Source organism: Hypanus sabinus, chromosome 16 (genome assembly GCF_030144855.1).
Source record: "Hypanus sabinus isolate sHypSab1 chromosome 16, sHypSab1.hap1, whole genome shotgun sequence".
In the NCBI taxonomy this organism is placed as follows: Eukaryota; Metazoa; Chordata; class Chondrichthyes; order Myliobatiformes; family Dasyatidae; genus Hypanus; species Hypanus sabinus.
In genome coordinates this window covers 2522748-2549961 of record NC_082721.1, presented here as the reverse complement: position 1 = coordinate 2549961, position 27214 = coordinate 2522748, and the positions used below count along the sequence as shown (strand labels likewise).

Here is a 27214-nt window from a genome sequence, read left to right as displayed (position 1 = left end):
TCCACCAAACATTTCCTGTTGCTGCTGATCAGACTTGAATTTTAGACCATTCCTCCATACAGAACTGTTTCAGTTCATCAATATTTCTGGGATACTTTGCATGAACAGCCCTCTTCAGGTCATGCTGCAGCATTTCATTTGAGGAGTGAAGAGGGAGTGATTTTCTCTTTGGTGTCCGTCCATGAACACCATTCTTGTTCAGTGATTTTCTTACAATGAACACATGAACAGAGACTAGCAAGTTTTAGAGATTTAGCAGGTCTTTTGCTGGTACCCTTGGGTTTCTATTTCACCTTCAACATTACTCGTTGTGTTCTTGGTGTGATCTTTGCAGAGCACCCACTGTTAGGGAGAGTAGTAACAGTGCAGCATTTTTTCCATTTGCAAGCAATTTCTCTTAATGTGGAATGATGAACACTCAGGTCTTTAGAAATATTTTTATTGTGTTTTCCAGCTTCATGCATCTCCATCATCATTCTTCTAGGGTCCTTTGAAAGTTGTTTTGATCAAAGCACGATGCACATAAACAGATCTTTCTTGTGAAGTTCAGACTTTGTCAGTAACCTGACTGTGTGTCTTTTTTAAGTGGCAGGTCACCTGTACAACCCACACCTCCAATCGTGTGATTGTGCAAAAATCGTGCAAAAACAGAAATAATATATATTAAAAAAGTAAAATAGTGTTCACGGGTTCAATGTTCATTTAGTATTCGGATGGCAGAGGGGAAGAAGCTGTTCCTTAATTGCTGAATGTGTGCCTTCAGGCTTCTTCACTTCCTACCTGAGGTAACAATGAGAAAAGGGTGCTGGGGGTTTTTAATAATCCATGCTGCCTTTCTGAGACACCGCTCCTGGAAGATGTAGATGTCCTGGGTACTTTGTAGGCTAGTACCCAAGATGGAGTCGACTAAATTTATGACCCTCTTTTGGTCCAATGCAGTCGCACTTCCCCCCCCCCCACCCCCCATACCAGACAGCCTGTCAGAATGCTCTCCACGGTACATTTATAGAAGTTTTAGAGTGTCCTTTGATGCTCCCTGTACTGATGGAGATTGTGTTAATAGGTGTTGAGGGTTGCTAGGACACTAACCAGAAGGTCTCCAGTAGTAAGGCATCTTACTGACCACGACAGCTATTGCCATGCCCTGAAAATGGAGGAAGTCCTCCTCCATTGGTTGGTTCGACCATGGATGTTGTTGGTGCAGCGCCGATCAGTTGGTACACAAGCCTGGGCAGTACGAAATAAAGGGTAAGCTGTTGCTCATGTAGCATGCTCCCCTCTCCTGATGTATCCAGCTCCAGATTTTTCCCTGGGGTTTACTCCCAGAGCCTTCCTCAAAAGTGGGTATAGCCACGGCCAGCGGAGGCTTGAGATCAGAGTTTACCCTTCTCCGAGATGAGCTTCATGTGTGGCTTATTAGCTTAGCCACACTTGAAGGCCAGGAGCTGGACTTGGACTTGGTTGTCAGGGGCTATTTGAGTCGCACTGAAAAAGACCACTAAATACAATCTGTTTGAGGTCACTGCACCTTTGCCAGGTTCGGTGTACTGGTGTATCTTTCCAAATACATTGTCCTGTAACAAGATTCAGTGTCGTTTCCAGTACACAAAGTGTAAAGTTACTCAAGATCTGATGCAGCACGAATAACACAATAATAATAAAAAACAATAAATAAATATAAATGCATAAGATCAATTATATGCTTAGATTGTGTGTACATAAAGAGACAGTAGACTCGAGTGTCTGTACATTAAAATCATCACTGCTTTATCAGTTCCTGTCAAGTCTCCTTTATACTCTTGTACTGGAAATGACATCATATAATCTTGAAATCTTGAATAAGGTGATTCTGACAGGAAATGATAAAGTAGTGGTGGTGGGGGTTGTGATGAGGTGTTAACATGCCTTATTGCTTGGCGAATGTAACTTTTTGAGTCTGGTGATCCTGGTGCATTTCTCATGAGCTTAATGGAACAGCTTGTTACAGTAAAATAGGATGTTTATAGATAACATTGGGAAGAGTACTGTCAGCATTTCCTGTATCTCTGGAGGAAAAGGTGTGGCTCCCACTTTGGCTGTTTTTTTTTGCACTCATCTACAAATTATAATGAGCTACAAAGTCGGTGTGTTGAACCCTGAGAGAAAACTGAGAAACTTGATATTACCTCACTAAATTTTTGAAAAGGGCCAGACAGGACTATCGGGACTGTTAAAAACCACCAAGGGTCACGCCCCCCATGACAATTATTAGTAGCACAGCAGTCAAAGGCCTGAAGCATTGTTGAGAACCCCTCCCACTCATTCCATAATCCTCTTTGCCCCACTACCATTAGGAAGAAGGTACAGGAGCACTGACTAGGACTGGGTAACAGCTTCTTCCCTCAGGTTGTGAGACTAATGAATACCCTGCCACCACTGAGGTCTTGTCACTGGGACAGCCAGCTGTTTACAGTTTACCTGTGCTGCATACTGCTTGCATTGCATGGAACGTCTTGCCAGGGGTGGTGGTAGAGGCAGATACATAAGGAGGCTTTTAGGATACCCTTAGATAGGCACATGGATGAAAGAAAAATGAAGGGATGTTCAGGAGAAAAGGGTTAGATTGATGTTGGGGCAGGTTTTAGGCTGAAGGGCTGAATTTACTGTAGTGTTCTATTTCTAAGCCTCTGTTTCATGTTCATTACCCCTAATATCATCTTTTGTAGCTCTCTCTTCTTTAGTTTCACAATGGGCTTATGCTGAGTACAGGCAGTCCCCGGGTTACGAACGAGTTCCATTCCTGTGTCTGTCTTTAAGTCGGATTCATACGTAATTTGAAACAAGTACATCCGGTATTATTTAGCGTCACTTACTCAAATGTTTCTCTTAGTATATAGTATATATTTTACCTTTCTATGCATATAAAACACTTAAGAAACGTATGTATTCCAATAATTAAACCACTGCGTTGCTTAGTAATAATTGTAGCTTTCATCGGGGCAGGGCCTTTCACATGCTCCATTGTTCTCATTTTATCCTTTAAAATTGTTCCGATTGTTGACTGACTGTAGCCTAACGCTTTTCTAATGACCGATGACACTTCATCCCTTTCCAAACACTTTATTATTTCCACTTTATTTTCAGTTGTGATTGCTTCCCGTCAGTGGAACAGAAACACTGTGGGCGGCGGGTCCCAAGCTCCACCGGGTCCTAAGGACCACTGCACTGAATTCCCCAGGTCCTAAAGTCCACCGTGCTGAGCCAGGTTAAATGGAAATGGGTCAAGTGGGGGCTGTGGTGGGTTTGGGTATTTCATCCTCCACAATATTCTGCATAGGAAGTTAAACTGGAAGTGGCAGTGTTTTTTTTACGAGGTCGAGTTGCAGTAACATCAACCCGGCACGGATGGAGAGCACGCTCGGAAGCGATCTGTCACTGGATCGAACTCGGGAACCTCCGTTCTTGAGCCCAGCGCTGATCTCACTGTGCCACCAGCCGACCAGAAAAGGGGGCCCAGGTGGGGTCAGGGTGAATCTTGCTAAGAAAAAAATTAAGCCACATACAAAGTTACACACTCAACACAGTGTCAACAGCAATGACTTAAAATGTCAGACAGCGTTGCGATCTGACTTGAAATGGCAGACGGCGTTCTCCTTCCTCGGTTTGTAAGCATGAGTTGTTCTTAAGTCAGACGTTCATAACTTGGGGACTACCTGTATTTTGACATTTGTGCCACATTAAGGATTTTCCACATTGGTTATGATATTTTCAGGTTTGGCAATGTATCTCTTGTGTCTTGTATTTATATATTTTGTTGTCTCTAGGATTGAGCAGCATGCTTTGTTATTCAGGGGCTTTTCCAGCAGTGACCTCAATCTTCACTGCCAAGTTGCTGTGTCGTGTTTACAGAGACGCAGCAAAATGGGTTCCATATGGCACTGCGCTGCCTGTGTTCATCATACGTGCAGTAGAAAATTGATTAGCAGAAACAAAAACACATCAAAACACTGTACAATTTCATCAAATCATTGAACAGCGACCTTCAAAATCAGGTTTAATATCACTGGCCTATGTTGTGAAATTTGTTTACAGCAGCAGTATATTGCGATACATAATTTAAAAGCCTATATATCACCTTAAGTATATATATAAAAATTCAAATTAAATAACTAGTACATTACGAGAGCGAAAAATAGTGAGATCATGTATATGGGTTCATTATCTATTCAGAATTCTGATGAGGTGAGGAGGAAGCTCTTCATGAAATGTTGAGTGTGTGTCTTCAGGCTCCTGTACAACCTTAATGGTAGCAATGAGAAGAGGGCCCTTGTAATAAAGGCCAAATATGTGGTCTGCTGTACCTCATGAACTAGCACAGCAAGGTCACCATGCACACAATTTTTATATTCTGTTTAAAAATTATTTTTTGTTTCATTGAATAGACAATAGACAATAGGTGCAGAAGTAGACCATTCGGCCCCTCGAGTCTGCACCGCCATTCTGAGATCATGGCTGATCATTCACTATCAATACCCAGTCCCTGCCTTGTCCCCATATCCCTTGATTCCCCTATCCATCAGATATCTATCCAGCTCCTTCTTGAAAGCATCCAGAGAATTGGCCTCCACCGTCTTCCGAGGCAGTGCATCCACACCTCCACAACTCTCTGGGAGAAGAAGCTCTTCCTCAACTCTGTTTTAAATACTGACCTCTTATTCTCAATCCATGCCCTCTGGTACTGGACTCTCCCAACATCTGAAACATATTTCCTGCCTCAATCCTATCAAATCCTTTAATTATCTTTAAACATTTCAATCAGATCCCCTCTCAATCTCCTCAATTCCAGTGTGTACAAGCCCAATCTCTCCAATCTCTCTGCGTAAGACAGCCCTGCCATCCCAGGAATCAACCTAGTGAATCTACGCTGCACTTCCTCAATTGCCAGAATGTCCTTCCTTAAACCTGGAGACCAAAACTGTACACAATATTCCAGGTGTGGTCTCACCAGGGCCCTGTACAAATGCAAAAGAACATCCTTGCTCTTGTATTCAATTCCCCTTGTAACAAAGGCCAACATTCCATTTGCCCTCTTCACTGCCTGTTGCACTTGCTTATTCACCTTCATTGACTGGTGAACTAGGACTCCTAGGTCTCTTTGCATTTCTCCCTTACCTAACTCGACACCGTTCAGACAATACTCTGCCCTCTTGTTCCAGCTTCCAAAGTGGATAACTTCACATTTATTCACATTGAATGACGTCTGCCAAGTATCTGCCCACTCACTCAGCCTATCCAAGTCTCCCTGTATTCTCCTAACGTCCTCTTCGCATGTCACACTGCCACCCAGTTTAGTATCGTCAGCAAACTTGCTGATATAGTTTTCAATGCCCTCATCTAAATCATTGACATAAATCGTAAAGAGCTGTGGTCCCAATACAGAGCCCTGTGGTACCCCACTAGTCACCTCCAGCCAGTCTGAGAAACACCCATTCACTGCTACCCTTTGCTTTCTATCCGCCAACCAGTTTTCTATCCATGTTGAAACCCTGCCCCCAATGCCATGAGCTCTGATTTTACTCACCAATCTCCTATGTGGCACCTTATCGAATGCCTTCTGAAAATCTAGGTACACAACATCTACTGGCTTACCCTCGTCTAACATCCTTGTTACACCCTCAAAAAACTCCCAACAGATTAGTCAAGCATGATTTGCCCTTGGTAAATCCATGCTGGCTCGGCCTAATCCTATTTCTGCCATCTAGATGTGCCACTACTTCGTCCATTATTAAGGACTGACATTAGGCTAACAGGGCGATAGTTCTCCGTTTTCTCCTTCCCTCCCTTCTTGAAAAGTGGGACAACATTAGCCACTCTCCAATCTTCAGGAACTGATCCTGAATCTAAGGAACATTGGAAAATGATTATCAATGCATCCGCAATTTCCTGAGCCACCTCTTTTAGAACCCTCGGATGCAGACCATCTGGACCCGGGGATTTATTAGCCTTCAGTCCTACCAGTCTACTCATCACAGTTTCTTTCCTAATGTCAATCTGTCTCAATTCCTCTGATATCTTATGACCCTGGCCCATCCATACATCTGGGAGATTGCTTGTGTCCTCCCTGGTGAAGACAGATCTAAAGTATGCATTAAATTCTGTTGCCATTTCCCTGTTTCCCATAACAATTTCTCCCAATTCATTCTTCAAGGGGCCAACATTGTTCTTAACTATCTTCTTTCTCTTTGCATAGCTAAAAAAGCTTTTGCTATCCCCTTTTATATTCCTGGCTAGACTGAGCTCATACCTGATTTTTTCTCTCCGTATTGCTTTTTTAGTTAAGATTTGCTGTTCCTTAAAACTTTCCCAATCATCTGTATTCCCACTCATCTTAGCCCTGTCATACTTCTTTTTCTTTAATGCTATACAATCTCTGACTTCCTTTGTCAACCACTGTGGCCCCTTCCCCCTCTTTGAATCCTTCCTTCTCATTGGAATGAACTGCATTTGCATCTTTTGTATTATCCCCAAGAATATCTGCCGCTGCTGATCCACTGTCTTTCCTGCCAGGGCATCCGCCCATTTAACTTTGGCCAGGTTGAAGGTTGAAGACTTTGATAAAGCCCATGACTCTCACTGGGGAAGTGGGAGTCCCGGTGTCTGTCCTAGGGTTGGAGGCCATTCTATGTGTGAGAGTGGCTGGGAGGGTGACAATGAACCTGTTTTGCTGTTATTGTTTGTGTTGTTCTGAAAGTGGGGTTTAAAGTTTGTAGTCGATTCCCTCCTCCCAGCTTCTTAGAAATGAACAGATTGCAAGATCTCCTCTCATGGTTTTTGTGAACTTTCTTGCACACAAAATATTTGGATCATCTTTAAAGCCAAAGTGGTTGCTTGTCCATCTTGTATGAGGTCTTTCAGTGATTCTATTGTGTTTCTTTGTACTTGCTATGAATGTGCATAAGAAAATGAATCTCAGGGTTGTAAATGCTGACATATATGTAGTTTGATAATAAATTTACTTTTAAGTTTTATTTCAGAAACAATTTTACAGAGGAGATTTTGTGTGCATTCATCACAATGCTGTCTTATATTCACATTGACCTTCGCAGATCTAAAGCCTGCAGGGAAGTGATAGCTGGGCTGGTGTGCTTTGTGCCTAAACAGGCTGTTGCTCTTGTTCAATGGGCTCCATTTTGTGTTGCTACCTGAACCCTATCTCCCTTCTCAAAATGAAGGCAATGTGTGTGTCAAACCAGTTTCAGCTGGCTGTTGCCATGGGTTCCACTGGGGCAGTCAGGTGACAGGGAAGGGAAATGCCTAAGTCACATGACAACTTTTTCTTTCTGGGTCAATTAACATACAGGAAGTTTGTTCCCAGTCACTTGAATGCATGGATGCTGGCTCTCAGCTGGTGGCTGTTGACATCCCTGCCTTACTGATCTGTCTGAATACAGAGAAAGTATCAGAAAGTGCAACCATGTGCAAAGTTCAATGAGCACACTTCACTGTAGAATTAGGTCCACAATACACATGGCTTTTGGAAAACACCTGGACCAGAATATAACTTCCAAGTGAAGTAATTTTTCTTTTTGAGATTATGAATAATACCTAGTCAAGAAAATCTGCAGATGCTGGAAATCCAGAGCAACACACTTAAAATGCTGGAGGAACTCAGCAGGCCAGGCAACATCTATCGAAAAGAGTAAATAGTCAGTGTTTCAGGCCAAGACCCTTCATCCGGAATAATATCTCTTCAATTTGCAGATGGTCATCAGCAGACTTTGCAGTGAGGGGTCCACCACCTATAGGCTCACTTTCAAGGCCTCTCCATCTCATGTTCTCAATATTTATTTATTATTAATTTAATTTTCTTTTTGTATTTGCACAGTTTGTTGTCTTTTGCCCACTGGTTATCCGTCCCTCTTGTGTGCAGTCTTTCATTGATTCTACTGTGCTTCTTTGTATTTACTGTGAATGCCCATAAGAAAATGAATCTCTGGGTTGTAAATGCTGATACATATTTACTTTGATAATAAATTTATTTTGAGCTTTGACTGAGAAGTGTGGAGTCTTCAGTGGGTTTCTGAGGGTTTTGCCTCACTGTCCCAGTGCAACCCCATCCCAGTGATCACAGGCTTAACTGTGCCAGCTCTGATGCGCATGTGATGGTCAGGTTGTGAGCAACGCCCACAGGAACAGCCTCTGCCTCTGTGAAAGGGAATGAGGTTTACCACAAACCATACTTTTAAACAGAATAGAAATGAAACAAGGCTAACAAAAATCATCTGGTCTATATTCACCATGCTGCTCAGCTCCTGTTTTGTCCAGGTCCCCATTCCACCTCTTTAAACCCACCCTTTTTTTAAAAAAATAGATTAGGTTTATTTGTCACATGTACATTGAAACATACAATGAAATGCATCATTTAGATCAAATCAAATCAGCAAGGATTGTACCTAGGATAATCCACAATTGTTACCACACTTCCAGCACCAACACAGCATGCTGACAACTAATACTAGTCCATACACCTTTGGAATGTGAGAGGAAACTGGGGCACCTGAGGGAAACTCACATGGTCATGGGCAGAATGTATAAACTCCTTATAGGCAGTGGCAAGAATTGAGCCCAAATCAGTGATCGCTGGCATTGTAAAGCAATTGAACTGACTGCAACATTGCCAGGCCCCACTTTCACACCGCCCCTAAGTCACTCTTTGTTTCCCCAAATCCAGCCATTTTTCAGGCCCCCCACCCTAACCCTAACCCTCTCTTGCCTATCTCCACCATCACCCCCCACTCCCCCCCCCCCCCAACATGCACACACGGTCGTCTAGTTTCACAATGTTGCTGTGAACGTTCAGGTGATCTGTCAGTGTCATTTTGGGGATACTTGTCTGTTTCAAGTAAATCCCTTGAGCAATACAACAGTTTTGCTATCCCCCACTGCCCCGGCAGACACTTAACTTGCATTACAAAGAATGGTTAAGGTGAGTAGTGCTCCATGAAACGGTGAGCCCAATGTACTGATGGAATAAGGTCACGTGAGATAGCATATGTCTGAAAATCGTTCTTGTATGGTTAAAGGGGGGAAATTCTGGGGGTTATCTGTCTATGAGCTTGAGAGATGGTGCTCTCTACATGGAAAACCTTATGGTTTGTGAATACTGTCCTTGCCCTTTCTGATCCTGTCTGGTCTGTTCTCTTTCAGTGAAGTGAAGAAGGGAAAGCGTGCCCCATCTCCAGACATCATTGTCCTTTCTGACAACGAGCCTTCGAGTCCCAGGTTGAATGGGCTCTCAAAAGAAATGGGAAGAAGTGCAAATACAGATGATATTATGGTGAGGCTGAACTTTGCGTGTCTCTACGAGAATATTGTTTTATCTATGTAGATTTACATTTACATGAAACATTTATCATTTTCAAACTACTGATTGCACGTTGGTTGAATTGATTTGATTTTTTTCAAAGAGCTAGCACAGATGTGCTAAGATGAAAGGCCTCCCTTCTCAGCAGCACACACAAAATGCTGGATGAAATCAGCAGGCCAGGCAGCATCTAGGAAAAGAGTACAGTTAACATTTCAGGCCAAAACCCTTTGGTAGGATTGGAGGAAAAAAACTGAGGAGTAGATTTAAAAGGTGGGAGGAGGGGAGAGAAACACAAGGTGATAGATGAGAGGATGAAATAAAGAGCTGGGAAGTTGATTGGTGAAAGAGACGTCCATTGAAGAAATAAAAGGGTGGGGGGACCAGAAGGAGGCCATGGATGGGCAAGGAGATGAGGTGAAAGAAGGAAAAGGGGGTGGGAAATAGTGAAGGGTTGTGGGGGGGGTGCATTACCATAAGTTAGAGAAATCGATGTTCATACCATCAGGTTGGAGGCTACCCAGATGTAATATGAGATGAAGTTCCTCCAACCCAAGTGCGGCCTCATCACGACAGTGGAGGATGCCATGGATGGAGATATCGGAATGGGAGTGAAATTAAAATGGGTGGCCACTAGGGGATCCCACTTTTTCTGGTGGATGGATTGTAAGTGCTCGGCGAAGCAGTCTTTCAATCTACGTTGGGTCTCACCGATATACAGGAGGCCACACCAGAAGCACTGAACACAGTATGTAACCCCAACAGATTCACAGGTGAAGTGTCACCTCTCCTGGAAGAACTGTTTGAGGCCCTGAATGGTAGTGAGGGAGGTGGTCTATGGGCAGTGTAGCACTTGTTCTGCTTTTCAACTTTGGTCTCTAGATCTGTAGATTGTTAGGGTTTCATGGTAGCGTAGAGCTTAGTGCAACTCTATTATCACTCGGAGTATCGGAGTTCAGATTTCATTCTTAGCGTCCTCTGAAAGGAGTCTGTACATCCTTCCTATGAACACATGGGTTTCCTCCGGATGTTCCAGTTTCCTCCCATAGTCCCAAAATGTATGGTTTCATAGATTAATTGGTCATTGCAAATTGTCCTGTGATTAGGCCAGAGTTAAATTGAGGGGTTGCTGGCAGTGCAATTCAAAGGGCTGGAAGGACCTGTTCTGCACTGTATCTCTTAGTAAATAAATTGTTAAACCAAACCGTTTACTCCTTCCTGCTCCCTTTGGAGGATTATAAATGTTACATCTGTGCCTATCCCTGAATTCTGATTTCACACACCTTATCATTCCGAATAAAGTTTTAGAATAGTGAACAATTTTTAATTTGGTAACTTTTTTTGCAACAAGTTTTGATTTGGCATTTGAGTAAGTGCTGGTCAGTAGGGCAAGAAAACAACCATTTATTTACCAGTCTGATCTGATCTACATCAAACTGCCATTGTTTGTGTCACTCTATAGAGGCAGAGTGAAGAGTAGGCTTGCAACATTTAAGAAAAACTTGGATAGGTACATAGATGAGAGGGGTATGGAGGATTATGGCTCACGTAAGGGTTGCTGGGACCAAGCAGAATAACACTTTGGCACAGATGAAATATGCCAATGGCCTGTTTCTGTTCTGTAGTTGTTCTATGACTATAATACTGAATGGTGACTAACACCTGTGAAGCAAAACCCCCACATCCCACCCCACCAACCCTCAAGAAAATGTCGTCCTCAAGAAAAGTTCAAGGTAAATTTATTATCAAGGTACATAAACAACCTTGAGATTCATTTTCTTGTCAGCATTCACAGTAAATAGAAAGAAGTGATTAAGAACAATAAGCAAAATAATAATAATAAATATTGAGAGCATGAGATGAAGAGTCCTTGAAAGTGAGTCCATAGGTTGTGGGAACATTTCAGTGATGGAGTGAGTGAGGCTGAGTGAAGTTGAGTAAAGTTATCCCCTCTCATTCAAGAGTCTGTTGGTTAAGGGGTAATAACTGTTCCTGAACCTGGTTGTGTGGGTCCTGAGGCTCCTGTACCTCCTTCCTGATGGCAGCAGCGGGAAGAGAGTATGGCCTGGGTGGTGGGGGTCTTTGATGAATGCTTTCCTATGACAGCACTTCTTATAGGAGTGTGCAGTGGTGACAAGGGCTTTACCAGTGATAGACTGGGCCATATCCACTACTTAAACCATAAGGATGGGCTGACAGCAGGGGTGCCATCCCATCCGTGCAAACATGTCTGAGAGAGAAACTGGCTAGTTGTTGGTCAAGCAGTCTGCTGAGCACAGCAGCTGGGTAACTTAGATTCAGTCATCGCACAATTGTCTGATCTTCATGAAGGTGAGCCTAAAACTCTGCTGATTCCAGACCCACAACTATGAGGTGGCTGTCCGTCGTATCCAATAATGACAGGAGGCCTATGCAGGAGAGTTTTTAACGTGGAAAAGCTGTTGCACCTGGGTAGTCCCATTCTCTTGACCTCAGAAATCCAGGTCCTGTGGTACAAGCAGTTGTCACAATTGGTGTCTTCCCTGGTTGCAGTGGATGGCCAGGGCTACATCTGTGCCTTGTCGTGCTGTTCACTCTCCCCAAGGTTATAGAACCGCTATTGACCCTCATCTGCCCAGTCCGCTGAGGCTGACTTCACGTGCTAGGAGAGGCAATTCCCAATCTCAGCCGGGTGTGAGCCCCACCTGCTACCCTCATCTGGTTTCGCCTGCCAGTCGAAGCGGTGTGGCTGCTTTCACATGCAAACGGTTACTTGGAGCCACAGGTGAGAGCTGAGTCTCCAATGAGCTGCCCCAGTTTGGACATGACAAGCCCCTTCACCAAAAGTGCAACCCCTCCCTGGAGTCCCTTTATACTGCCTGCCCCCAGTTAAATGCATGTGATGCTTAACTGCCTCTACAAGGGCCTCTTAGTTCCAAGGCATTTGGGAACGGGCATTAAATACTGGTGCCAGCAGTACCCACAAACTGTGAATGATCTTGAGAAGATAATGCAATACATAAAACTGAAAGGTATAAAAATAGTAGCAGGTTGGATATGCACAGGGCACAATGGTGAAGAAAGTCTGTAGAACTTCATCCATCAGGGCAATGAGTCACATTCCAGCTGTACAAGATATTGGTCTGACCGCGTTTGGAGTATTGTGTTCCATTCTGGTCATCTCTCTGTTCTTGGTTGGTGTGGCTATAATGAAACCCAATTTCCCTCGGGATCAATAAAGTATGCCTGTCTGTCATTACAGCAAGGATGTGGAAGCTTTAGTGAGGGTGCAGAGGAGACTTACCAGGCTGCTGCCTGAATTAGAGAGCTATTGTATGTGGTTATGTTCACCGTGCTGTTAGAAGGACATGACCAGGCTTTGAGAAAGTGCAGAAAAGATTCACAAGGATATTGGCAGAAAGGGAGGATCTGAGTTATGAGGAGAGACTGGATAAGCTGGAACTGTTTCCCCAGAGGGAAGGAGCTGAGAGGTGCCCTTCTGGAGACTAATAAAATCATGAAGGATGTAGATAAGGTGGGTCTTTCTCAGGGTAGGGTATATTAAAACTGATGTTGAAGGAGAGAGCAGAAAGGATATAAGTGAGATCAGAGGAGCAACTTCTAAATGCAAAGGCTGGTGGGTGTATGGAATGAGTTGCCCGAGGCACTTGGACAATTAGACAAGTACCTAGAAAGGGAAGTTTGAGAGCGGTATGGATGAAACGCAGGTAAATGCAACTGGTTTAGTATAGCACCTTGATTAGCAAGACCAAGTTTATTCAGATTCTGAATCAAGTTTATTATCAGTGGCATGTATCATGAAATATGTTGTTTTGAGTCACTAGTACTGTGCAATACATAATAAGAAAGTTATATATTACAATAAGAAATGTATATAAAAATTAAATTAAGTAGTGCTAAAAGAGCACCAAAAAGATAGTGAGGTGGTGTTCATTTTCCATTTAGAAATCTGGTGGCGGAGCAGAAAAAGCTGTACCTAAAACAATGAGTGCATGCCTTCAGGCTCCTGTAACTTCTTGATGGTAGCACTGAGAAGAGGGCATGTCCTGGGTGATGGGGGTCCCTAACCATGGATGCTGCCTTTTTAAGGCTTTGGCTTTTGAAGGTGTCGATGCTGGAGAGACCAGTGCTGGCTGTATTTACAAATTTATGCAACTTTTTCCAATCAGTGGCCCCTCCATACCAGATGGTGATGCAACCAGTTAGAATGGTCCCTATGGTATATCTGTAGAAATTTGCAAGGGTCTTTAGTGACATACCAAATCTCCTCACACTCCTCGTGAAATCTAGTCACTGTCATGCCTTCTTTATAATTGCATGATTACGTTGGGCCCAGGGTAAACCTTCAGAAATGTTGACACCCAAGAATTTGAAACTACTCTCCCTTTCCATTGCTGACCCCTCGATCCCTTCAGTGAAGACTGCTGTATGTTCCATCAACTTGGTCTTTCTGAAGTCCACAGTCGGTTCATTCGTCTAGCTCTGTGCTGAATCAATTGTTTCCAAAAAGGTTGATTTACAAGAGTTAGCAGTGCTCGATTTCCTGAACTGTATGAAAAATTGTGCTCTGTCACTCACTGAAGGACCTTGTATTTTTGGGTTCTGCGATGCTGGCATTATTTGTGCAGTAGAACATTGATGCTGAACCTTTTGTGCTACACGTGAAGATGTGAGTTTTAGGCAGACTGGCCAGTGCCATTGAAACTTCCAGTAATTTCAGATAAGGTAGGGGTGCTTAAAAAAAAATGAGGCATGGATTTGTTTTTAACATTTGTTGGCTTTCTACCCTTCAGAAGAGCAGCCCTGAGGAACGGGAAAGAATAATCAAGCAATTAAAGGAAGAGTTGCGATTAGAGGAGGCCAAACTTGTCCTGCTCAAGAAACTCCGCCAGAGTCAGATTCAGAAGGAGGCCACAATTCCAAAGGTATCTGCGTTGTTCGTGTCATCCACTTTTCCAGTCATAGTCACTTTTAATATTTCTCACAAAAAGCATTTATTTATTGTGCTCAAACCATGACAAATCAATAGAACACAGCCACCTGAACTGGTAAAAAGTGTTGTGATATAATTCTTAAAAGAATATGGCATCCAGGACCATGGAGTTTCCTGTTCAAAAAGTTCAAACTGACTTTACTAACAAAGTACATATATGTTGCCATAAACAACCCTGAGATTCATCTTGAACAGACATTCACAATAAATACAAAGAAATACTAAAGAATCAACTAAAAATTACAAACAAAACAGACAACCAACCATGTTAAGGGGTAATAATTGTTACTGAACCTGGTGGTGTGGGTCCTGAGGCTCTTGTATCTTAGATGCTTTCAAAGAGAAGTTAGGTGAGCTCACGAATGGAAAGCTGGTGAAAGGCTGATTGAAAGGAAACCCATGAACTGCTACATCAGCACGGACTAGGGAGCTTGAAGGGCATTCCTGTACTGAATACAAATGATAATACATTGAATATAAAACAGTACAGACAGGAACAGGCCATTTGACCCACAATGTCTGTGCCAAACATTATGCTAAATAAGAACATAGTGTTAAGTGAGACCCTGCTCTCCTGTTAATAAGTCATTGGAGCAAAATTGGGCCATTCGCCCATTGAGTCTTAAACACAAAGTACACTGTAGATGCTGGGGTCAAGGCAACATGTACGACAAGCTGGAGGAACTCAGCAGGTCAGACCTGTCAGACGAAGGGTCTCATCGGCCCAAAACGTTGACTGTTCATTTCCACAGATGCTGCCCGACCTGCTGAGTTCCTCCAGCTTGTTACACACCCATTGAGTCTGCTCTGCTATTCCATCATAGCTGATTATTAACCCTCTCAGCTCCATTTTCCTCTCTTCTTCCTGTTACCTGTGAAGCCCAGACCAATCAAGAACCTATCGACCTCCACTTTAAATTACTCAATGATTTGATCTTCATAGCTGTCTGTGGCAATGAATTGCACAAGTTCACCATCCTTTGGCTCAAGAAGTTCTTCCTTATCTCTGTTCTAAATGGAGTTCCCTCTATTCTGAGGCTGTGCCCTCTGGTCCTGGACACCCCCACTAAGAGAAACATCCTCTACATCAACTCTATATCGAGGCCTTTCAGTGAGATTTCCCTCATTCATTTAAGCTCCAGTGCGTACAGGCCCAGACCATCAAACATTTCTCATACATTAACCTCTTTATTCCTGGGATCATTTTCGTGAACTTTCTCCGGACCCTCTCCAAATTTTTCTTAGATAAAGGATCCAAACTGCTTACAATACTCCCAAGTGCAGTTGAACCAATGCCTGATAAATCCTTAGAATTACATCCTTAGAGAGCTGGTGAAAGTCTGATTGGTAGATGAGTTGACAGGAGCCCATTGACTACAACGTCAGCAAGACTAAAGGGTCTGAAGGCATTCCTGTACAGAATACAAACAATACAGCACAGGAACAGGCTACAGAGTTGCTGAACATGATGCTGAATTAGAACAGATTGTTTATTGAGACTCTGTTCTCCTTTTAATAGGATTCAAGCAGTAATGTTGTTACTGTAGTTTGTATCATTGCTGACAATTGATTTTACAATTCCATTCCAGAAACTAGAACCAATCAATTGTAATGAAGGTGGGTAAGGGCCAGAGGGTGGAAAATCTGTGGAATTCATTGCCACCGACAGCTGTGGAAGCCAAGTCATTGGGTATATTTAAAGCGGAGGTTGATTGGTTCTTAATTAGTAAGGATGTCAAAGGTTACTGGGAGAAGGCAGAAGAATGGGGTTGAAAGGGAAAATAAATCAGCCATGGAGCAGGCTCAGTGGGCCGAATGGTTTTGTTTCCACTTGTTTCCATTTTAACCTTTGATTACTGCCCACTAATTGATAAGTTTGTTTGTCCACACTCTTGAAAATAATTTCGTAATTTTTGAATTAGAATGGTTGCACAGATTTCAGTTGCTTACTTCCTATAAAACTTCTCCTAGATCCGTCTATATGCAAAGATTCTGTTAGATCCTGAGAAAGACACAAAATGCTGGAGGAACTCAGCAGGCCAGGCAACATCCAGGAAAAGAGTACTGTCGCTGTTTCGGGCCGAAACATTAACTGTACTCTTTTCCTAGATGCTGCCTCACCTGCTAAGTTCCTCCAGCATTTTGTGTGTTGCTCGGATTTCCAGGGTCTGCAGATTTTCTCTTGTTTGTGGTTACATCTTGGATTCTGGATTCTAGATTCAGATTGACACTGGAAGTGGGCAAAGTTTTATTGTGATGTGGTCAATAGGTGCCCTCTATTGGTACCACTGAGTAATGCAACCATTGTACACCAATCAGATGTGCACATGCTCATTGTGATGTGGGAACATGGACCAATCACATCCAACCCACATCTTAACTGTGTTTACCTGCCTTGATTCTGTAACCTTTGTTTAAATGAAGTTAACCTGATCAGAAATCACATTTAAAATGACAACTAGCATAACTTAGTTGCCTCATCAGTGGCTATCAGTAGGTGTAAAAGTAATCTGTTTCACTCTGGATTGGTGTTGGTGGGGGTGGTGGCAGCATTTTCCAGTTCCCTGGCAATCCTAGAATTGGAGATGAGAAACTCTCCCACAGTCCTCAGCATTCGTCATTCTCCTATGCTGCATATTTTCCAAAAATTCAGAGATAATGGGGAAAATCCCACAGGCTCAGAATCAGGTTTATTGTCACGGGCATATGTCATGAAATTTGTTTTGTGGCCGAAGTACATTGCAACATAATAATTAAAAATGATAAATTGTAGTAAGTATATATAAAAATTCAGTTAATTAAAAAAAACAACAAAAATAATTAAGTAGTGTTCATGGATAGATTAAAATCTGATGGTGAAGAAGAAGAAGCTGTTCCTGAAATGTTGAGTGTGGGTCTTTAGGCCCCTGTACTTCCTCCCTGTTGATAGATAAGAGGGCATGTCCTAAGTGATGGGGGTCCTTAATGATGGATGTGCCTTTTGTAGGTTCGCTTGTAGTATCACATAGTATGTCGGTACTCGCCATGCTGTCACTGAGAATGGCTGCTGCATGTGCCTTGTCCTCTGTTACGCGTCCCCCTGCAGCAGTCTGCAGAGAATCAATGGGAGACAGTGATGACAGGGAAACAAGGGGGAAATTCAACCCCTGAGTTTTGTAAATAACATGATGGAGTGCTTGTTGTAAGAGCCCCTGGGGGGTGGCTGTTTGTTTACAATGGTTAAGTTGCTCACCTTGTTCTCTTTCACTGCCAGCTATTGCCTTACAAACCTTCTTGTGACTTGCTTAAGCTGCATATGAAATGTTTGAAGAGGTATCTTGTTCTAAACACTAGTCTTTTGCATAAATCTCTTTACTGGCCTTGTTAATATGAATTATGCAAACTGTGTAAAAGTTTCATATTTATCAGAATCTGGTGTAATATCACTGACATGTTGAGAAATTTGTAATTTTGTGGCAGCCGTACACTGCAATATATAATAAAGCCATATATTACAATAAGTTGTATATAAAATTAAATTAAGTAGTGGTAAAATAAAAATATATGCACATACATACATACATATATGTATGCATGTGTGCATTTATATAGTGCAAAAAGAGACCAAGCAAAAAGAAAAATTATGAGGTGTTTATGGGTTCCATCTATTCATAATTCTGATAGCAGAGTGGAAGAAATCATTCCTGAAATGATAAGTGCCTATCTTCAGACTCCTGTACCATCACCTTGATGTAGCAATGAGAAGAGGGCATGTCCTAGGTGATGGAAGCCTTTAGTGATGGATGCTGCCTTTTTGAGGCATCACCTTTTAAAGGTGATTTTTGCTTGGTTGCTGCTTTTCGCTCATCTTATTTGAACGTGAGCAGAGCTTTCCTCTGGCAATGATGTCAAACATGGCAATAGTTACTGTGAGCAAATTGTTGAAATAGTTCTGCCGTGAGGAGAATTGTAGCATTGTATTGATGGGAGCGAGCGGTGAGTTTTCCACATTACCTGGTTTATTATTACTGTCTCTAGAACATTAGAGTCATAGAAAAGTGCAGCACACAGTACAGTCCTACTGCAGGGAAACAGGGCCTTCAGCCCAACTCATCCACGCCCAACAAGCTAGTCTCATCAGTCCACAACACTCTAAATTCCTCCTATCCATGCACTTAACTAGGTGGTTTTTAAAGGTTGCACCTCAACCACTACTTATTTTTATTTAAAGATACAGCCCTTCCAGCCCTTTGAGACATGCACCAGCAACTCTCAATTTAACCGTGACCTAATCACAGGACGATTTACAATGACCAATTAACCTACTAACCAATACGACTTTTGACTGTGAGAGGAATTCAGAGCACCCAGAGGAAACCCATGTATTCTTGTATGTCAGGTTGAACTCCAAACTCTGATGCCCAGTGCTGTAATAATATCGTGCTAACCGCTGCGATGTGCTCATTCATAATGACCGCCACCCTGAAAAAGCCACCCCTGATGACCATTTTAAATATCTTGCCTCTGATCTCAAACCTATGTCGTCTTTTTTTCAACAGCCCTTCCCTGGGAAAAGAAGTATGTACTTTCACCCTGTGTATGCCTCTATGAGATCACCCTTCAAACTCCAATGTTTCAGGGAATAAAGTCCTCAGCTGTGCAATCTCTCATCATAACTCAGGCCAGGCAACTCCTGGTAAATCTTTCCGGCACATTTCCTAGTTTAATAACACCTTTACTATAGTAGGGTTGAGAACACTGTTAGATTGAGAAATTCATCCAGTGATCTCCACTGTGATGTTAGCCACAGCCTGTTTTATCATTGGATGAAGAAGGGACGTTCCATTAGTGAGTGACATCAGTTTTGTGGGGCCTCGTGCTCATATTTTCTGTGTGTGGAGGTGGAGCTCGCTGTAGAATTAGAAATCAGTTCAGTGGTTTGGGAATAGTCAGAAATTTCTCTTTTAAAAAAATAAGGTAAAAAGTCAAGGGTAAAAATACTTTTCTAAGCACAAGGAAGATTTCTGTGCAAATATTTATTTTTGGGGAAGAATCTCAGATTCAGATAGTAAGTGAATGGGTAACTAAGTTAGGCCAAGCAGATGTGACCTCGCTCTGTTCTGAGTGCTGGTGGAGGTCGTGTCCAGTGAGGAAAGAAAGAGGGTGGACAGCTGAAAATGCTGGATCAAGGTCTGGAGGTTCTTTGTGGTACAATGGACAGGACCAGTGTCCTCCTCACTTCAGGATCCCCATTGAATCTAGTTTCGGCAAGGGGAAAATGGTTCACTGTTCTCAGATACAATCCTTCAGACCTGAGGGCAACTTAGAACATAGAAGAGCACAGTACAGGCCATTCGGCCCAGATGGGCTGCCCTTTTAACCAACTTTAAGATCAATCTAACTCTTCGCTCCCACATAACCCTATCAGCCATGTGCCTGTTTAAGAGTGCTGAGTGCATGGAATGGGCTGCCTGCAATGGTGGCGGAGGCTGATGCAATAGGGTCTTTTAAGAGAGTTTAAAAATAGAGGGCTATCGGTAATCCGAGGTAATTTCTAAAGTAAGTACATGTTCGGCACAGCATTGTGGGCCAAAGGGCCTCTTTGGTTCTGTACATTTTCTATGTTTTTCTAATTCCCCTGGCAGCACATTCCACACACCCACTACTCTCTGTGTAAAAACCTACCTCTGACATCCCCCTATATTTTCCACCAATCACGTTTTTTTCCTCCTCTTGTATTAGCCTTTTCTGTCCTGGGAAAAGGTGGCTCTCCATACTGCCAATGCCTCTTATCATCTTTTACACCTCTATTAAGTCACCTCTCATCCTCCCTTGCTCCAAAGAGAAGATCCTTAGTTTGTTCAGCCTATCCTCAAAAGAAATGTTCTCTAATCCAGACAGCATCCTGGTAAATCTCCTGTGCACCCTCTCTAAACTTTCACGTCCTTCCTATAATGAGGTGACCATAACTGAACACAATACACCAAATGTAGTCTAAGATTCAAGATTATTTAATGTTATTTCTAGGATATAAGTACAAAAGAGAACAAAATAATTATTTCAGATCCAATGTAACACAAAAAAGCTGCAATAATAATTTTAAAAAACAAATAACTGTATAAATACATAAGATAGCTTATATACACGTACTGATTGTATGTCCGTGAAGTGAAACTAGGCACAGGAGTGTCTGTATGTAAGGTGACTGACAGGAGATGATAAAGCAGTCGTGGTTGGGTGTGTGCAGAGTTTTAAGGAGCTGTAACATAACCATGCGGCCTCTTGAGCTCAATCCCGCGAGTATTGCAGGCCAACACACCCATACACCTTCTTAACCACCCCGTCAACTTGCGTGGCAACTTTGATACTGCTGACCTGGATGCAGGGGACCGTAGAGATGGTGAAAAATTGGGAAGATTTTTGTTGATGAATATTGATTGGATTGGAAGATGTATTACGTTTGGTTTTTTAACAACTGACCTATCCAGCCTGATGCACTTGAGTGATTTCAACAGAATATCTCTTCAAACAGGCAATGTGTTTGTGTTCTTTTTGCTCCTTGGCTTTCTCATGTGTGTTTGTGCTTCTCTCCAATATCTCTTCCCAGCCTGCTGTCTCGACAGGCACTGCCTTGGCCACCCCACCCCCGCTGGTCCGGGGAACGCTGCACGTTCCCACTGGCAAACCCAACTTCCAGGTTAGTGTAGCAACTGGGGCCTTGCCAGCATCTGGGATTGAGTGTCGAAGCTGGGGAATGGGTGGTGTGGTGGTGTGAGGGAGCTGCAATTAAGGAATACCCCTGTCAGGGTGAATGGGGGTTGATGAGCAAGGAGGCTGCTCTTCAATGTCAGGGGCTTGCATTGCAGGACCCAGTACATGTTAGTCTAACATCAAAACTGAAACTGAATCAGAATCAAGTTTAATATCACCAGCATATGTTGTGAATTTTTTTTTTGCAGCAACAACACATTGCTATATATTATAATAATAAAAAATACTATAAATTACAATGAGAAAATATAAAAAAAGTAAAGTAGTGCAAGAAAAAGAGATAATATTCATGGGTTCATTATCCATTCAGAAATCTGATGGCTGGTTCTGAAATGTTGAGTGTGTGCCTTCAAGTTCCTGTACCTCCTCCTTGATGGTAGTAATGAGAAGATGGTGTGTCCTGGGTGATGGGGCATCTTAATGATCGATGCCGCCTTTTTGAGGCATTGCTTCCTCAAGGTGTCCTCAGTGCTGGAGAGGCTAGTGCCCATGATGGAGCTGGCTGAGTTTGCAACTTCCAGTGGCTTCTTCCGACCCTGCGCTGTGGCCCCTCCAAATGCCATTGGCATGAGAGAGATAGCAGAAATTAGCCATTGCAAGGCTGAACATAAACTAGAAGAATGACTAATCAACAGAATGGAAGCCATTGTCATCCCTTCATGCATGTGTTGCATCAACAGTGTTATTACTAGAATTTCATGGCATGCAATGAATTGAATTGTGGAGACCTATGCAATTCTCTTCTAATTTTGGACTGTGAACAGAGGCTGAATTTTGAGCACTTTAACTGGTGGGTACAGGTTGGTAGTAATCTGAAGGCCATCTTATTAAAATCTGACCAACTTGAGAGGATTCCTTCAAGTATTCATGGCATTTCAGCCTAGTAGCAGCCCTACATATAATCTCAAATATTAGAAACATAGAAAACTTATAGCACAATAGAGGCCCTTCAGCCCACAAAGCTGTGCCGAACATGTCCTTACCTTAGAACTACCTAGGCATGTATCCATCCAGGAGTCTCTTAAAAGACCCTATCATTTCCGCCTCCACTGCCGCCGCCAGCAGCCCATTCCACACATTCATGACACTCTGAGTAAAAAACTTACCCCTGACATCTCCTCTGTACCTACTTCCAAGCACCTTAAAACTATGCCCTCTTGTACCAGCCATTTCAGCCCTGGGGAAAGCCTCTGACTATCCACACGATCAATCCCTCTCATTAACTTGTACACCTCTATCAGGTCGCCTCTCATCCTCCTTCACTCCAAGGAGAAAAGGCTGAGTTCACTCAACCTATTCTCATAAGGCATGCTCCCCAATCCAGGCAACATCCTTGTAAATCTCCTCTGCACCCTTTCTATGGTTTCCACGTCCTTCCTATAGTGTGACGTCCAGATTTGAACACAGTACTCTAAGTGGGGTCTGTCTGACCAGGGTCCTGTATAGCTGCAACATTACCTCTCGGCTTTTAAACTCAATCCCATGATTGATGAAGGCCAATGCACTGTATGCCTTCTTAACCACAGAGTCAACCTGCGTAGCAGCTTTGAGTTTCCAGTGGACTCGGACCCCAAGATCCCGTTGATCCTCCGCACTGCCAAGAGTCTTACCATTAATACTATTTTCTGCCATCGCATTTGACCTACCAAAATGAACCACCTCACAATTATCTGGGTTGAACTCCATCTGCCACTTCTCTGCCCAGTTTTGCATGCTATCAATGTCCCGTTGTAACCTCTGACAGCCCTCCACACTATCCACAACACCCCCAACCTTTGTGTCATTGGCAAATTTATGAACCCATCCCTCCACTTCCTCATCCAGGTCATTTATAAAAATCTCAGAGGAGGGATCCCAGAACAGATCCCTGAGGCACACCACTGGTCATCGACCTTCATGCAGACTATGACCCGTCTACAACCACTCTTTGCCTTCTGTGGGCAAGCCATTTCTGGATCCACAAAGCAATGTTCCCTTGGATCCCATGCCTCCTTACTTTCTCAATAAGCCTTGCATGGGTACCTTATCAAATGCCTTGCTGAAATCCATATACACTACATCTATGGCTCTACCTTCATCAATGTGTTTAGTCACATCCTCAAAAAATTCAATCAGGCTCGTAAGCCACGACCTGCCCTTGACAAAGCCATGCTGACTATTCCTAATCATATTATACCTCTCCAAATGTTCATAAATCCTGCTCTCAGGATCTTCTCCATCAACTTACCAACCACTGAAGTAGGACTCACTGGTTTATAATTTCCTGGGTTTATCCCTACTCCCTTTCTTGAATAAAGGAACAACATCCACAACTCTTTAATCCTCCCGAACCTCTTCTGTCCTCATTGATGATGCAAAAATCATTGCCAGAGGCTCAGCAATCTCCTCCCTTGGTTCCCACAGAAGCCTGGTGTACATCTCGTCCAGTGCCAGTGACTTATCCAACTTGATGCTTTGCAAAAGCTCCCACACATCCACTTCTTTAATATCTACACGCTCAAGCTTTTCAGTCCACTGCAAGTCATTCCCGCAATCACTTAGATCCTTTTTCATTATGAATACTGAATCAAAGGATTCATTAAGCACCTCTGCCATCTCCTCCAGTTCCATACACACTTTTCCATTGTCACACTTGATTGGTCCTATTCTCTCAGATCTTATCCTCTTGCTCTTCACATACTTGCAGAATGCCTTGGGGTTTTCCTTAATCCTACCCACCAAGGCCTTCTCATGGCTCCTTCTGGCTCTCCTAATTTCATTGTTATGCTCCTTCCTGCTAGCCTATAATCTTCTAGATCTCTATCATTACCTAGTTTTTTGAACCTTTTGTAAGCTCTTCTTTTCTTCTTGACTAGATTTACAACGGCTTTTATACACCACAGTTCCTGTACTTACCATCCTTTCCCTGTCTCATTGAACAGTATGAATGCAGAACCCCACACAAATATCCTCTGAACATTTGCCACATTTTTCTACATGTCTCCCTGAGAACATCTGTTTCCAACTTATGCTTCTAAGTTCCTGCCTGATGGCCTCATATTTCCCCTTACTCCAATTAAATGTTTCCCTAACTTGTCTGTTCCTATCCCTGTCCAGTACCATGGTAAAGGAGATGGAATTGTGGTCACTATCTCCAAAATTGTGGAAGAAAAGTACACATGGAAAGGAGAACGAAATAATTGTTACTCTGGATCCGATACAGCTCAAAAAAACTTAATGTATAAATATGTAACATACATAAATGGACTGTATGTCCATAAAATGACTCTAGGCACAGGAGTGGCTACTCTTATAGGAAATTGTAAAGTAGTGATGGTTGGGGTATGGAGGAGTGGGTTAGTAAGTACAGCAAGTGTTGCAGTGTACTTTGTTCAACCCTGGTAAATGGGGATGTGTGAGGTGGTGGAACCACCAAGCTCTTTAAAATTCTACGGTATGTATCTACTGCAAGACGAAAACACTGTAATGGTGAAAATTCAACATACAACGAGTGTTCTTCACCATCTTTTTGGCCACCTGAGTGTCTAAGCACTCAGAATGGTGAGGGTCCTTGATGAGGGATGCTGCTTTCCTGCTTCAGCACTCCATGCAGATGTGCTGAATGATGGTGAAGGCTTTACCACCATGGACCTGCAGTGGGTCTGGGCTGGGAAAAGCTGTTAGGCAGTGAACTCTTCTTCCTGGGTTGAAAATAACTTCCCCTGTTTTAAGAATTCAGGTAATGGGGCTGTAAAGTTTCTACAGCAAGAACATAAAACATTGCTTTATAAGTTATTGGTCAGACCGCAGTCAGAGTATTATGAGCAGTTTTGATCCCCTTACCTAAGAATAGATGCACTGGCGTTGGAGAGGGTTCAGAGGAGGTTCATGAGAATGATTTCAGGAGTGAAAGGGTTAACATATGAGGAGCTTTTGATGGTTCTGGGCCTGTTTTCACTGAAGTTTAAAAGAGTGAGTGGGATATTTCATTAATAAGGAATATTGAAAGGCCTAGATAGAGTGGACGTGGCGAGGATGTTTCCTATTTTGAGAGTCTAGGACCAGAGGGTAGTGAATTTGTGGAATTCATCACCACATACAGCTGTGGAGGCCAAATTATTGAGTATATATGAAGCGGACATTGATTGATTCTTCAGTCTGTGCATCAGAGTTATGGGCAGGAGAATGGGGTTGATGAGGAAGTAAATTATCAATGGAATGCTGGTACAGACTTGATGAGCCAAATGGTCTAATACTGTTCCTATGGCTTATGGTCTTACAGAAACATAGAAAACCTACAGCACAATACATGCCATTCGGCCCACAAAGTTGTGTCAAGCAAGTCCCTACCTTAGAAATTACTAGGCTTACCTATAACCCTCTATTTTTCTAAGCTCCATGTACCTATCCAAAAGTCTCTTAAAAGACCCTATCGCAGGGGTGTCAAACTCATTTTAGGTCACGGGCCGGATTGCATTGGGCAAAATGCAGCTTCATGCAGGCCGGATCAGTCGGGCGCATGCGAACGCAGCTTTCATTGCCTCCGTTTTTTCAGCCTGTTCTCATGTGTCTCAGTCTCTGCTATAACTACAAAGTGTTTCACTTCACAAATTCCGTTTCTTATGAAGAAGACTGCTGAGCAAGCATTATTTTTATGACTGGTATTAACTTACAATCATAAGCTTCATATCACCGGGCCATTAATAATTAAAATAATAGATCCATCTAAAATTATCTCGCGGGCCGGATATGGCCCGCGGGCCTTGAGTTTGACACCTATGCCCTATCGTATCCACCTCCACCACCAATGCCAGCAGCCCATTCCACGCACTCACCACTCTGAGTATAAAACTTACCCTTGACATCTCCTCTGTACTTACTTCCTAGCACCTTAAACCTGTGTCCTCTTGTGGCAACCATTTCAGCCCTGGAAAAAGGCCTCTGACTATCCATACGATCAATGCCTCTCATCATCTTATACAGCTCTATCAGGTCACCTCTCATCCTCCGTCGCTCCAAGGAGAGAAGGCCGAGTTCGCTCAACCTATTCTCATAAGACATGCTCCCCAATCCAGGCAACATCCTTGTAAATCAACACTGCGCTCTTTCTATGGCTTCCACATCCTTCCTGCAGTGAGGTGACCAGAACTGAGCACAGTACTCCAAGTGGGGTCTCACCAGGGTCCAATATAGCTGCAACATTACCTCTCGGCTCCTAAATTCAATTCCACAATTGATGAAGGCCAATACACTATGCCTTCTTAACCACAGTCAACCTGCGCAGCTGCTTTGAGCGTCCTGTGGACTCGGACCCCAAGATACCTCTGATCCTCCACACTGCCAAGAGTCTTATCATTAATACTGTATTCTGCCATCATATTTGACCTACCAAAATGAACCTTTTCACACTTATCTGGGTTGAACTCCATCTGCCACTTCTCAGCCCAGTTTTCCTTCCTATCAATGTCCCGCTGTAACCTCTTGACAGCCCTCCACACTACCCACAACACCTCCAACCTTTGTGTCATCAGCAAACTTACTAACCCATCCCTCCACTTCCTTATCCAGGTCATTTATAAAAATCACAAAAAGTAAGGGCCCCAGAACAGATCCCTGAGACACTCCACTGATGACCGACCTCCATGCAGAATGTGACCCGTCTGCAACCACTCTTTTCCTTCTGCGGGCAAGCCAGTTCTGGATCCACAAAGCAATGTCCCCTTAGATCCCATGCCTCTTTACTTTCTCAATAAGCCTTGCATGGGATACCTTATCAAATGCCTTGCTGAAATCCATATACACTACATCTATGGCTCTACCTTCATCAATGTGTTTAGTCACATTCTCAAAAAAACTCAATCAGGCTCATAAGGCACGACTTGCCCTTGACAAAGCCATGCTGACTATTCCTAATCATTTTATACCTCTCCAAATGTTCATAAATCCTGCCTCTCAGGATCTTCTCCATCAACTTACCAACCACTGAGGTAAGGCTCACTGGTCTATAATTTCCTGGGCTATTTCTACTCCCTTTCTTGAATAAAGGAACAACATCTGCAACCCTCCAATCCTCTGGAACCTCTCCCGTCCCCATTGATGATGCAAAGATTATCACCAGAGGCTCAGCAATCTCCTCCCTCGCCTCCCAC

At 43.0% G+C, this 27214-nt stretch overlaps 1 protein-coding gene across 12 annotated transcripts in view; it reads left to right on the top strand.

Annotated features, from left to right (window-relative positions):
* Positions 1 to 27214, top strand: part of gatad2ab (GATA zinc finger domain containing 2Ab) — a 219232-nt gene that overhangs the window by 140883 nt on the left and 51135 nt on the right. For 8 of the 12 annotated variants that reach the window (XM_059990978.1, XM_059990979.1, XM_059990970.1 and 5 more), the window contains 3 exons: positions 9187 to 9316; positions 14137 to 14268; positions 20923 to 21012. In XM_059990978.1, coding sequence (XP_059846961.1) covers positions 9187 to 9316; positions 14137 to 14268; positions 20923 to 21012 — 352 coding nt within the window. The remainder of the gene's footprint in view (positions 1 to 9186; positions 9317 to 14136; positions 14269 to 20922; positions 21013 to 27214) is intronic. The other 4 variants (XM_059990973.1, XM_059990975.1, XM_059990976.1 and 1 more) reach the window with 1 other exon arrangement.